The sequence below is a fragment of the Excalfactoria chinensis genome, chromosome 10, assembly GCF_039878825.1.
Source record: "Excalfactoria chinensis isolate bCotChi1 chromosome 10, bCotChi1.hap2, whole genome shotgun sequence".
In the NCBI taxonomy this organism is placed as follows: domain Eukaryota; kingdom Metazoa; phylum Chordata; class Aves; order Galliformes; family Phasianidae; genus Excalfactoria; species Excalfactoria chinensis.
Window position 1 is genome coordinate 17,629,741 of NC_092834.1, and position 13,845 is coordinate 17,643,585.

The window sequence follows — 13,845 nt, forward strand, 5'->3', positions numbered from 1 at the left end:
CCATACTCTATTTCCATATGCAACAACTGTCTGCTATCATTCATTGCAAAATACAGACCATTCTGGTTTAAGACACCACATAAAATAATTTAGAATTTCTACAGAAGTACTTTTGGACACACAGCGACTCTTCAGCTTGGGAGGGTGACTTAAATGTGGAGAAGAAATGAACGAGGGAGAATGCAACAAAGGTGTATGAAATGAAAAGTGGGACAGAGAAGGCTGATGGAGACCAATTATCTGTTACTTCACACAGCCCTAGGCAGTGCTAACAGAGCAGGTCCAAAACAGGCTGAAAGGGAAGGATCTTTCGTAGAAAGCTGAGTTGTGGTACTGGATGGTAAGAGTTGACACTGGCTCAACAAGGATGCTGAGGGAAGACAAATTTCTTCTTCGAAAGAGTGGCAAAGCATTGGCACAGGCTGCCAGGAAGTGCTGGAGTCACTGTTCCTGAACACCTTCAAGGACTATGGAGATGTGGCACTGAGGGACACAGTGGGCATGGTGGGGATGGGCTGACAGCTTAACTAGATGATCTTAGTGGCTTTTTCCAACCTTAAGGATTCTATGATTCTACACTGAGTAACTACACAGAAACCACTGCAGAGCCGAGGAGTCCCACAGAAACAAACTGCACTCACAATTTGGGACACTAATACCCTCTCCTGCTTTTGATCAGTTCTGGGGGGAGGATTCCAGGCTAGGCTTGGTTTTGGTCTGATTGTTCTCGTGGATAATCAAACTTTTGTCTAAAAAAACCCAAAAGCTAACTACGTCTGATCATTCTACAATTGTTCACTTATCTGTATTGGCTCACACTGCCTCCTTACTTGGCTTACAGAAAACGCTGTTACCACTTCCTGCTTTCAGGACTATATACAAACGATTTAATAATATCTGTGCTGGAGTCCAAACAAAGACGTGCAACATTTTTCCAGCTGACCACAATTAAAATAAAAACACTCCAAAGGCACGAATCTGCTCATATGGAACAAATACTAGAGAAGCTAAAAGACGATTTGGAGTTGCAGGGTTCAAAATAATCGTGTTTCTGGCCACACTTAAGACTTTGTAGGCCCAATAACCCACGAAATAAACTTCTGATGCTGAAATTAAGGACAGCATTGTTTTGCAATTAGAACACCAGATGCATTTGTAGGTGTATTAATTTTCCTTCGCTCCATTTGGACAGCCTCAGGGGGAGCTTTTAGCATGCGTGGCCATATGCAGCAATCACATTATTAAGAAAACAGGGCAGCACTGAACAAAAACCTAAGAAGTTTTTCTGGTTAAAAATCCGCTTAAATGAAATTACCAAGTAATTCCTGCAAAAAGGCTTGGAATAAAGCAGCTTACCATCTGACAGCGTCCGCACAACAACATCTTGGGTAGAGACACCAGGGCCGTGTTTATTGTAAGCCACCACTCGGAAACTATACTCAGTGTACTTCTTTAATCCAGTGATAGTGTAGGAGAGTCCTGCTACATCAACATCCTGTCCAAAAGCAAACATGCATAAGAGTCAAGGTCAGAATCAGGTCTGTAGTTGTCATAAACGTCTTGGGCTCAGAACAGTAATACTCAAAGTCAGAAGCAGGGAGGACAGCACTCTGCAGAACAGCAGATGTAACCCACAGCCACGTGCAGCCAGGGCTTGCACAGATGGCAGCAGGGTGCTTGCAAGAGGAAGTCTGACATATTTGGTTTAAATCACAACATAGGCACAGGTTCTGCAAATGACAAGGGATGCGGTGAACTTGCCTACTAATAGAAATGACTGCTGCATTTTTAACAGCGGGAAGCAGAATAAGAGAGTTTTATCTGAAGAATACACATTTATACTTAAAATCTGATGTAAATAAAAGCTTATTTTAAATGCTAACAAACTAAGGGGGGGGGTTATTTGAGGCTGGAGACACATTTACAAGCTATCATGTGGGAAATTAAATGACTGGGTTTAGCTCTCCCAAAGCTGTGATTATTTCTTAGGTAGCACCTTGCACTTGAACCGAGCATGCTGGATTCTCCCAGCAGAATCCTAACAAAGTGTAATTAATTAGACACTCACCAGTATCAAAATACCAGTCACTGGATCAATGCACTCAAGAAGTGAGAATAATTTAGATTCAGGAACAGACTAAAATCAGCAGTTATCCTACTTTACTAAAATAAAAGCAGCCAGCCTATAAAAGTGATGCTGCAGGTATTTATTATTTGATTCTTCACTTTATTCCTCATGATATGATGGACGTCCCCAAATGCCACTTGATGCTGAATATGTAAGTAAGCCATCACCTAAAAACTGCTTCAATTCTTATGCAAATACTGCAAAAGCATTCATGCTGAATGACAAAGCAGTTTTTTAACAGACTGGATATTTAATTTTAAATGTTTCTGCATTCTGGGCTAAAGGCTTCAGCTTGTCAGAAAAATAAACTCTTGGCAAGGTGTTTCTAGAAAGGTAAAGTAAAAGCACAATAAAGGAAAGAATGCTGGCACTGTATATCACACAGAAGAGCCCCACTCCGTACCTGCTCGCTGTCCTGCCCCTTCTCCATGTAGTAGAGCTTGTAGTTCTGGATCTCCCCATTGCCAGACAGTGGTGTTTCCCACGTGACGGTGACAGAGGTGGGGGAGCTGGCATATGCTCGGATATTGGGTGCTGGACCAGGCAGCTGAACTGCAATAGAAGCAGGAAACTGTCATCACCAAGCCCAGCCATTGCATTTCAGCAGCTAAATATTTCAGCATCAACTTTACAAGTAATGACAACTGAAAGCGTTCTTCTATGACAAAATTTAGAGAAGTTAACAAGGCATGACTTACGAGTTACGAGTGAGCATAAAGCATAGCAACAAGGCAGCCCAGAACATCAGTTTTAAAGTCAGGTCTGCAAGTGCAACTTTTAAGAGTATCACCTTATTCAGGGAAAGGCCGCGAAAGGAAAGAAGTAGATCCCAAAGCAGAGAGGGCTCGGTGTATTTGCAGCTTACCCTCGGGCTGCGTGGCCACCTTCAGTGGTGCTGAGCTCTCTCCGTGGCCGTGCTTATTCTGAGCCACAACTCTGAAGACATAAACTGTTTCTGGCATCAGGTTTTGGATCATCACTTGTGTCTCTCCAGGACGACTGGTGTTTTCAACACGTTCCCTTTGGGAAACAAAAAGATCAGGCACGGAAGCGGCCGTTGGTTAGTGAGAGGGTTTTGAGCAGATATATAAAGGGATTGGGTGCTACTGGGAACAAAGCTGACATGTATCCTGTCTGAATGCATCTGATGCATTAATGACGTTATTTACACCATGCTGACTACACAAAACCGGTAATGTGCCAAAATTGCTGGTGACAAACAGCTTCCAGTTTTGTAACTTGTCTTTAGAGAAAATACTCGCTGAAGTAAAAGAGTAATTTATGCTCAGCATCACCAAATTCGAAGCAGTTTCATTGTTATTCTGCTAACAGCATGCCATTACTCATCGTGACAGTCGATCCTACTGTTCTGAAGCCACAAGAAAAAATATTTAAGAATCGTACACAGACTCTGAGGAGATTTAAGGCATTTCTGTTAACATTGTGGGGTTCCTTTTGGTGTATTTTCTCAAGAGGCTGCTTTACGATTTTCTTTTCCCTCCAAACTTTACTTAGTTCCTCCCTAATATTTAGATTCTTTAAAAACATCCCGAGGCCCTGACTCACATCCAGCCCTGCACACAGCTGGGCACTGCTGCTATTACCACCCAAGTCGTGGAGTCAACACAAGGCAACACCTGCCCACGGCCCCGGCACGAGTGGGGATGGCTGAGAGCAACTTCAGGAAACCCCACTGCTCTGTAGCAAGCCCAGACCTGAGAAGAAGATTAATTATCAACTAACTACAACCTTTATTTCCACCACCTTGCTGCTGTCACGTGAACCTTCTCACAGCTATTGCTGGGTAGGGCCGTCTATGGATTGTTCTGGCTTGGAACAAAGCTATCTACTACTGCAAAATGGAAATAACAGCAGTGTTGTGGGGGGGGGGAAACAACAAGAAAAAGAAAAAGGAAAGAAAGAAATGAAGAACTTCACCGTGGGGAAATAAAAGGATAACGTGAATGGTTTGAATACAAACATTCCCCTTTTGTCTGACAGACTTCGGTTAGCTCTACAGCAGAGGGCAGACGATTCTCGTCCCAACGATTAACTGCTATTAAATCATTTTTAATGCAGAAGTCTGGGCAAAATTATTCCACAGTCTCCCCTTTCTTACCTTCCAGCCATTATGGTTTAGATTACAGCACGGAAATACAATGCCCTATTCCCCAGTTTTAATTTATTTCTTTTTAAATCAACTACTAAGGTTGATTTAACACAACTGGGTTTAAAACACTTGGAAAACACTGCTCATTTCTGCACTATTATACTGCATCTATACAGAAGGAAACAATATTCTAACTGTAACTAAAAAGCTGTCCAAACACATTTTCTAGAATATTCTCCTTCATGAAAGTTGAGCTAAAATCGCGTTGCATAAACAGCCTAATTTATTTCAGATTTCTTTAATTGCCATCTTTGAATGAGCAGCATCACTACATTAGAATTAAAATGGTCTGCAAAAGATTTCTTTTAACATTATAGGGTATTTTTGCAAGTAAGAAGCTGGCAGAGAAGCCAAAGACACACTAAAGAAATATAATTCCCACTACAAAATGAAAGGGAGGGAGGGGGGCAGGGAAAAAGATAAATATTTTCCCTTGCTAACTTTTCCAGTTACAGCTGGAGCAAAATGTTTGCTTGAAAATGCGTTTTCAAATGGATAGTTTCCTTTAAGACGTGCCTCAGATATAATGAAGGCATTTGAAAACCCCAGAATAAGTGCTAACTGATTCACAGCTGTGGAACAGCATTCATCTCCCATTGACATGCAAAATACATTACATTTTCTGCCTCCAGTGTAAATGCACTCACTGATTTTATCAGAAAAATGTCAGCAATCCAAGGTTATTATTTAAAATTACAAACAAAAACAAAAACCAAAAAACCACCCAAATTATTTTTAATGGAAACACAACATTTATCAAAAAATAAATAGACATGCCAAAGTATTGCAATTTTCAGTAATAAGTAGGGACCGTGCCTTCCCTCACAACAGTTAAAAATATGGTGAGATTAATCTAATTAAGTGCTTCATGAATCTCTCCTTTATGCCCTTTCCTAGGAAGCCTTGAGCACCTTTTATGAGCTCTGATGCATTTTGGTTGGCAGAACAGGTAACAAAACAGATGGTCTATAGGAATATCTATATTACCAGACAGAACCTTATGGCTGTTCTAACTCATGCCTGTTTAATCCTCAATTAAAGAGCTTTGTAAACTAGAATTAAGGTTTACAGTAGCTGTCACGCACTTAGGGGAAAAAAGCTACAGCTCACATCCAGAAACAAGAGTTCAACTGGAAAAGTAAAGCCTGAAGTTATGCTTACAGAACCTTTGGGGAAGGACAGAGGTGAGCAGCACAACTGCACACAAGCAAGCTCTATCTGTAGCTTGCAAAGCCAAACCAGAGTTACCATCTTGTATACTCTCACTCCTCCTCAACAGACATCAAAAATGGCCTGACCAGCCTGAATCACTTCAAAAGCAATAACCAGAAGAACTGGCATTTCTGCTGCAGTTCCTCTTTTCCTACTGCTAATACTCTTTTGCAGCGCTCAACTTGAAGTCCAGATTTTCTTTGCAAGCAGATGCTGAGTTGAAAATGGGAAATATCTCAGTGCTATGGCCTAAGGATGGTTCCTGAAGGCACTGGTGGAGGAAAGCTGATGTGGCACAGGAGGACCCTATGGATTACATGGGAAAACCCACGTTCTGGGTGGGAATATTCTGCAGCCCTCCAAGGAAGTCCAAAACGCAAAGCTAAATAACCCCTTCTTGAGCTGTCGTGCATCTCTCATTTCACTGAGTGGGCAAAAACCAAGAGGGATGTGGCTCAGCAGAGGCCGAGGCCCGGTCTCTCCCGGAGCCACCAGGTACCAGGGACTGCTGTGCTTCATGGTGCCAAGCTGACTCTACAGCCCCTCAGAGATGAATAAGAGATGTCAGAATATCTAACTAAGCTGTTCCACATCCTATGTTCTAATTAAATGTTTTAAAAGCCCAGTGTAAAAGGGAAGTCAATCCAATGACCCAGTGTTTGATCACTGCTCAAACTCAAGCGAAGAAGAGGTAACAGGTTATTAATGGGATCTGGTAATGAAAGTGGTACATGTAGGCACAAACGCAGGACTTTTAGCAAACAGGATATATGCACTTAGAACTACAGCAGAGATGTACGATCGTGTATAATTCAAGGACCACCTCGCAATCATTTAAGCAGAGTTTCAGCAGGTTGTACATCCAGATTTGGCATGAAAACATTCCGGTTTTGCAGGGCCTACTTATGTGGGACATTCTCACCTATTTTTTGAGTCAGTAACAAAGCAGTATTTACACAGGGCCCAAACAACTCAGCAAAACTTACCAGGTAGGAAGAAAACAGAGCATTTGTGAAAGATTAAACCACTATGTCTGGATTTTCCAATTGTTTTAATACCTACCTCTGCCTTTAAATTCCAACTAAAAATTCCACATGCTTTTAAAATTATAATCTCCATGCAGTTGGTTTCTGTTGGTTTTGTGACAATCCTTAAAGCAATATGTGAAAATGTAAACCCAGCTGTACAGCAAACAGCACTGCCCCCACACACAGGCACACAAAAAATTGCTAAGAAGCTACTATTGGAAAATAGGTAAAAATAGGGATTTCTTTACAACTCTGAGTGCAAAGTATCAGTAATTTACTGAATGCACAAAGCCCAGTTCAGGGCTGGGAGCGAACACAACTACAGAGGATTTTCCTCACTCTTCTGTCTCAGGAGCTGAGGTACAGAAGCTGACAGAACCAGCAAGCCAAAAACCTCAGTGGTCCATTCTCTGCGCTTCAAGAGGGGTTAATACCACTTCAAATACAATTAACACTTGAGTTACTCTGAGCCAGAACTTTAAATGTGCCCTAAAATTCAATGGAATTATTTCTAACCTCTCAGCTAGAAGGAAGCACTCAGCTCAAGTTTAGCTGAGCTCTTCTCATATGCACCATATCAAGCTAAATTATTTGCTTAATTCAGCTTAATAGCTCCCAAATACATGCCCTAATGAACTGACATCGGCAAGCTGTCAGCACCATCAGGTCACATCTAATCTGATGTCGATGAGGCAAACAGCACCCATGCCAGGTGTAGCCCAGAAGGAGACCAAGTAGTACAAGTTTCTCATTCTCGAGCATTATTATTTTTAATTTTATCATTCTTATTGTCTAAACACAAGTCTCATGTCATAACTCCACAGTACTTTTGTGCTAATATGTGAAATGTGCGACACTAGCACAGCACCAAACATACAATAAGCAGCTAGGAAATAATGAATACATGCCAATGAATGGCTTCCTGAGCCTGCTTTGAACCCTGACCCAGAAGGGCACTTGAGCAAACAAAGCTTTCATTGCAGTCAATGAGCCACCTGCTTACATATAAGCACTAGCTTTAGCATTTGCTGAGCAAACTTTCTGTGGGGCACATTACCTGAACCCCAGAGGGCTGTTTTGCTACTGCTGGCAGCGGCAGTTCCTGCAGCCTGTCCTGTCATTCCCTGGTTTACTCACCACAAGCAGTGGGAAGCCTTTGTTCTGCACACTGCTTCTGAAACAACTGGGATACTCCCTAGGTTTCTGTAGTCTGCATATAGTAGTAGTCAGTGATATACTTTGTCTTTTCCAAACTCAAGACCCAGTGCACGGAGGGGCAGGATGCAAATTCCAGCAAATTACTTTCTTAACAGCCCAGTGGGGAGAACAGTCAAAACCAGAAATGTCGGCCGCTGCCACTTTTCCTGTCTCCAGTAGGAATGAATATTACCAACATCAGGAAGCAGCAGAAAACCAACATTTGTGAGGCACTGAAAATGTTGCTAATTGCCTCGACAAGAGAACTATCCATGGAATTAAAAAAATAGCTGAGAAAAAAAATGCTCCGAATGGGAACACGTTTTGTATTCTTTCCACATGACTTTGCTATCTTTGAGCCTCACCCTGTAGTCAGTAAGCAGATAATTTCCTTTTGACTAATAAATCTGATAATCAAGCTAATTTGTATTTAATTAAGCACCACTTAAAATGATTGTTAGCTCCAACTCCTTGAGTCTTATCACAATTTGAAACCATTCTGAGCCCATCAAGATCTGAACCCATCAGTAAGAGAAAGGGCAGACTGGCCTAAACCTTTCACAGGGACTCCTAGATGGGAATCATCTAACTGACAGCCTCTTGACTCCACAATCAGACTACATTTGAAGGTTTTAAAGCAGAAGCTGGCACTGTCAGTGATGCTAAAGAGGTGCTACAGTCTACCCTTGGTCTTGGCTTAACAGTTTGCTGAAAGCAGGTAGCAAGTGCTAGCAGCCAATTGAAAGTAGGCACATACATGACTTGTAAGAGCATGTCTTTACCTGTTGATACCCTCCTTGGTGTAGAAGATTGAATAGGTGAGGTTGTCTCCCTGTGGGTCTGACACCGGCGTCCGCCACGTCAGCCTGATGAAGCGAGTGGAGACGAGGGTGGCCACGACGTCCCGAGGGGCTGTAGGCAGTGGTCCCGTTGTAGCTGGTGCTAGATGGTCATTAGTGGCACTGGTCAGTGAAGTGGGAGGTAATGTTGGGATGGCAACATCTTGTCATGTGCAAACATTGGGGAATATGAAGGGCAAACATCACCACGGTTTAAAAAAAGAAAACAGGGAAAAAACAAAAGAAATAAACAAAACCACGATGGGAAACAAAACAAAATGAACACACACAAAAAAGGCCATTAAACTGAAGGCTGACATGCAGGCAAAGGTAACTACTGGAAACTAATGGGAAGTATTAAAGGACACGTCACTGTCGAGCAGGCAGACCAAATCTCCATTGTAATGGAAGTGGCAAGGGAGAGGGAAGGGTGAAGGCTGAGGATAAAATATGGCCTCGTAAGAGGACATACTGGCAGCACACAATATTTTCATGCCTTTGTAAACCAGATGTAATACCAAGCATTTTCAAATATTAAAGCAACCAGTGTCATTTAGTCAAGAACACATCCAGACCCCATTTTCTACTTTTTTTTTTCATTAACATGCAGAAGCAATTTGTACTATTCTCAATCATTAGGAACAATAAAGGCAGAAGGAACACACCAAACCCCTTGGAGGGGTACAAACTCCAGGCTGTGCAATTAAAGGCAGCAGTCAGCTCACATAACTGCTTCCGACTGCTTGGCTCCCACCACTGCACAGGACGTGGTGACAGCCGTGGCACAGCAGTGGACATAGAGCCGTGTACCCAACCTCCCCCAGGATCACGGCTGTCTTTCCATCACAGCTCTCACGTTTAGCACGGCCATTTAGAAAGATGCTAACAGGCACAAACAACTCGGTTCACATTACGTGGAGGCTTTATGAACTTTTTTGTGCTAAGTCATGCACGTTTTCCTACGTTACTGCTTTAAAGCTAGCCTAAATCTCCAGGATTATTGCATTAAAAGGTTGACAAGTTAAGAGCAAAAGTTGTAACGTACAAATAGCTGTTCTCCAAATCCTATTAAAGCAATCCATCCGGTAAATCTAACAGTAATATTCTGAGCAGCTGGACCCCAATTACCACAGGGTATTACAGGAAACACGAATGGCAACAGAAACCTAAAGTTCACGATACCTTGAATTTTCCTGGATTCTTAATTATTTACCAGGCTTAAGCCACTCACTGACATTTTCCACACCACAATCTCTGCTGCCAAATACATTTATTCACTTGCTAATGATGGAAACTAACTAAAATGGCTCCGATCTTCCTAAGAAAGGAGTTCAGAACGAGCACAGCTTTCCGGGAGGGCTTCAGCTCCTCCACCTGAAGAGCTACTGCAATGCATGGACGCCTGTCACAAGCAGCAAAGAGACAGAGAAATGAACTATAGGAAACACACAGTGTGAGGCCTTGAATTTGCAGAGCTCGTTTTTGCATTTCTATTGCCAGCAACCACTGACAACAGTGGAAGAATAGAACAGTTGCTTTTTATCCGATGAGCACAATGTTACGCCTTTCTTCTTGCTTTGATACCAAACTCAGAACTTTTCACTTCAGTACCTGCATCTTTCAAGGACTCTGCAAGGCAGGAACATACATGTCTTGAATTGAAAATACACCTCACAGACAGGTAAGTGCAGAAGGATATCTCATTAAGCACCGTACAACACCAAAACAGCAACAGACCACAACTTAAGCATTATCCAACGCCCTACTTCCAACCAAAGGACGACACCATTACTTCATGTTCACTGCTAAACCTAAACTACTTTTTGTCCCTGTAATAAGATTTCCTACAGGAGTGCACCTTTATTAACTACTTGCATTATTTAAAAGCACGAAACAGTTTGAAAGAAGCTGCTACAAATACATATCAGTGTTGCACAACTGCATCAGACAAATGCAGCATCCTCTCAGCCATTCCCTGAACTCTGATTTACGCTTCCCACACTTAGTAAAACTATTTAGCATATGAAATGCCTCCCTTTTAAAATACAGAAAATAAAAATATTTCAGCCATATGCATCACAAGAAGCACTTGCTATAGAAAGTAAGTTTTTATAGCCACCATTTCAGTTGTTGCTTTAACACTAGAAGACTGGCAGAAATTAATTCCTACTGTATGACCATATAAAACCCTAAAGAGATGCATTAGATGTGCTACTCTTCAGAACAGCAGCTCTGCAAGCAGAGCTGGGATGCCTCTTCACACGCAGAATGTGGGAAACCACACACCTTTCATTACCTTACATTAGCATTTTGGTTTCCCCCACACATCTTGGTCCTAACAGGTGATCTGCATCAAATCGTGCACTCCTGACCCAAAGGATGCATCCTACCTATCTCTGCAGGTAATGGTGACATCTCTACCATCACTGTAGTTGGTTAAAGCACAACACAAATATTTTAAAAATAATTACATTGAGACAAAAGGCTGAAGTTGGTTGGATGGATGTCCCATCCCTGCAGGCATTCAAGGCCAGGCCGGATGTGGCTCTTGGCAGCCTGGTCTGGTGGTTGGCGACCCTGCACACGGCAGGGGGGTTGAAACAAGATGAGCACTGTGGTCCTTTTCAACCCAGGTCATTCTATATGATCTAAGTTCTAAAACACACCTCCCATAATCCTGCATTGGCCTCTATCTAATGAAGAAGATCCATAAGGGACCTGCATGCCCAGAGGCCCTGCAGGCATCAAACCGAGGAGTGAGGCAGAGCTGTCAGCACTTCCAGGTTCACAGAACCTCAGTTTTCTCCTTGTGCAAGATTCAAGCCTAGGAACACTTCTGACAGCATTACAGGTAGATCACTCACGTACAACAAAAGATCGGTGGCATCTGAAAAACAAACCATGAACCAAAGGAAAGCACGCAGGATGTCTAAATCCTGTGAGCAAGGTAAGCTGTGAAGAGACAATTCAATTCACCCACAGAAAGCCACAGTGAACAGCACACGAGAGCAGCGCAGCTGTGGGATGGGTTCCCTCATTTCCTTCTCTCCCCATTCTTCCTCAAAGCACCCTGAGCACCATTGCAAACTGATTTGTACACAGCCATGTGAACAGACTGCTCAGCAGTGCAGAGCTGTGTTAATGAGTAATTATACTGAAATTAGCTTTAATGCCAATAAGGGAGCAGCTTTATTACTTCAAGCTTTTAAGCATGGTGTAACAAGTCACACGCAAACAAGTCTTCTCTTTCTAATATTTCACCAATTTTCAAAAGCAGCCCCACACTAGAAGACTCTTTCCAGGGCTATGCCTCCACAGTTTCACATTAATCTCTTTTTTAAATGTAAAATATGCATATTCAGCAAGTGACACTCTAAAAACAGGGAAAACAAATGAAAAATGCTGCCTGCCAGACATACATATACAACAGATTCATCTCTTCAACCACTGCTGCTAATTCTGAGCTCGTGTTTCTCTAGGGGCACAGGACCAAACCTTTGCTTGATGCAGCATCCCACAGAGAAGCAGCTCATTGCCTTCAGCAGCATTTGAACAAAATCCTTCGGCAAAACAGCTGACACATAATGAAGTGCTGTCCTTAAACTCTGGCTGCAGAGCAGCTGGGCTGAGATGGAGGGCTGAGCTTGAAGAACTGCACGTTGCTATGAGGAGACACTGAAAGTGCCACAATGCAACTTCAATCCTGGACCAGTAGAAAAGGGAAGCTGTTTTGATTCGTCTGTCTGCATCTAACAAATTTAAAAGCTAAAAAGAAGTTAAAGCAAAATATTTCAGTCAATTGTCCACTTTGTAATGTACTTTGTAATGCTTACGCAGTAACCTGGGAAACAAAGCAATGTCCAAACTCCTAAACAAATACAATGCAAACAAATACTGAAACACAAGAAAAGGAAGCAGAGAAATGAGCACTTTTTGGATTTTCTGATTAGGAGAAATGCGGATTTCCCTAACTGGCCGCTGTGTTCCTCTGCTGCCTGCAGCACTGTGGGTCCTAAGGGACACCATCATGTAGCCTGGTGCCTTTGTGCATCGGTCCCACACACCTCTGTGGCAGCAGCTCTTCCTCATGCAGCGTAAAGCACAGCAGTGAGATAACAAAGAGCTCCAGCACGTGCCTGCGGTGCTGTTCGATCATACCCACTTCAGGATACTGATGCGATCTTTTAAAAACAACTGTCAAACGTACCACACCTTGAAAGGCAGCAATTGAAATGCTCTATTGGTTAGCTAATTATCACAAATATTTTCCATGTTGTCCAGCCCCTCCGGTTCAGATTTCCCTTTCCCTCCTCATTCCCCCCAGTGGCACATTATTGGCACCTTCGTGGCTTCCTGCAGATCTGGGCAATAACATCCCAATTATATCACTGGATACACTACACAAAAGAGCCAGCTGTGGTATCTGCCTTCAGCTTTGCTGCTGCCACCTGCACGGCCCCATCCTCAGCTACCTCATACACAACGAGATGGCAACCCTACAAATGAAGAATGCACAAGTATTTATGAAATCAAGGTGCACAAACACTTGAAAATCAGATGTGTGGCCACAGTTAGGCTACTCTTGGCCTAGTGCGTACAAAGCCACAGCTTCCGTGGCTGCCAAATGAGAGCAACAGGCATCTTCCTCCTGGTAAGGAGCAAGGATAGCTGGGAATTTCCTAAGCATCCTCCCAGTGCAGAAGGAAACCTTCCTGAAACCTTCCTGCAGCATCACCCTTGGAGGACACAGAGAACGAAGCAATGGGAGAGCCGCAAATTCAAGGCACTGAAGAGCAGTGAATGTACCAGCACTGCAGAAGGAAAGAAAGCCCTCTTTATAAGGACTTCAGAGTAGCTTTATAGCTTCTGAGTGTAAATAAAGCCTTGAGTTCAGTAACGGAGGCTTGATGTTGTAACTAAAAATAGCAAATTACTATTTTGCCAGAAAATCTGCAAGAAAAACATGACCTCAGACAGTCAGATCTCTAAATGCCCTGGAAAGTCTAACTGTAAGGAGGATATACTCCGCAGTGTTAGTACATTCAAACATCGATTTGCTGTACCCCAATTAAACCACTTACGAAGTAAACTATGTTTTGTACATACATTGCTATTTAACTGATTCCAGAAAGGTATTCCACACTTCCACCGGTTTTTATTGGCTTAATCTGGTGCTCCTTTTCCCTTGGTCAGAGCTCAGTACATGGTATCACTTCTAGTGCCTGGCAGCAGAAGGACTGACCTTCGATTGGGATTAAGAGGCACATGTAG

General features: G+C 42.7%; 1 protein-coding gene across 8 annotated transcripts in view; it reads right to left on the reverse strand.

Moving 5' to 3' along the window:
* NEO1 (neogenin 1) overlaps positions 1-13,845 on the reverse strand; it is a 171,742-nt gene that overhangs the window by 37,261 nt on the left and 120,636 nt on the right. For 4 of the 8 annotated variants that reach the window (XM_072345274.1, XM_072345273.1, XM_072345277.1 and 1 more), the window contains exons 8-11: positions 8,518-8,677; positions 2,994-3,148; positions 2,532-2,680; positions 1,357-1,495 (exon numbers count right to left, since the gene is read on the reverse strand). In XM_072345274.1, coding sequence (XP_072201375.1) covers positions 1,357-1,495; positions 2,532-2,680; positions 2,994-3,148; positions 8,518-8,677 — 603 coding nt within the window. Of the gene's footprint in view, positions 1-1,356; positions 1,496-2,531; positions 2,681-2,993; positions 3,149-8,517; positions 8,738-13,845 lie in introns of all 8 variants that reach the window. The other 4 variants (XM_072345271.1, XM_072345270.1, XM_072345275.1 and 1 more) reach the window with 1 other exon arrangement.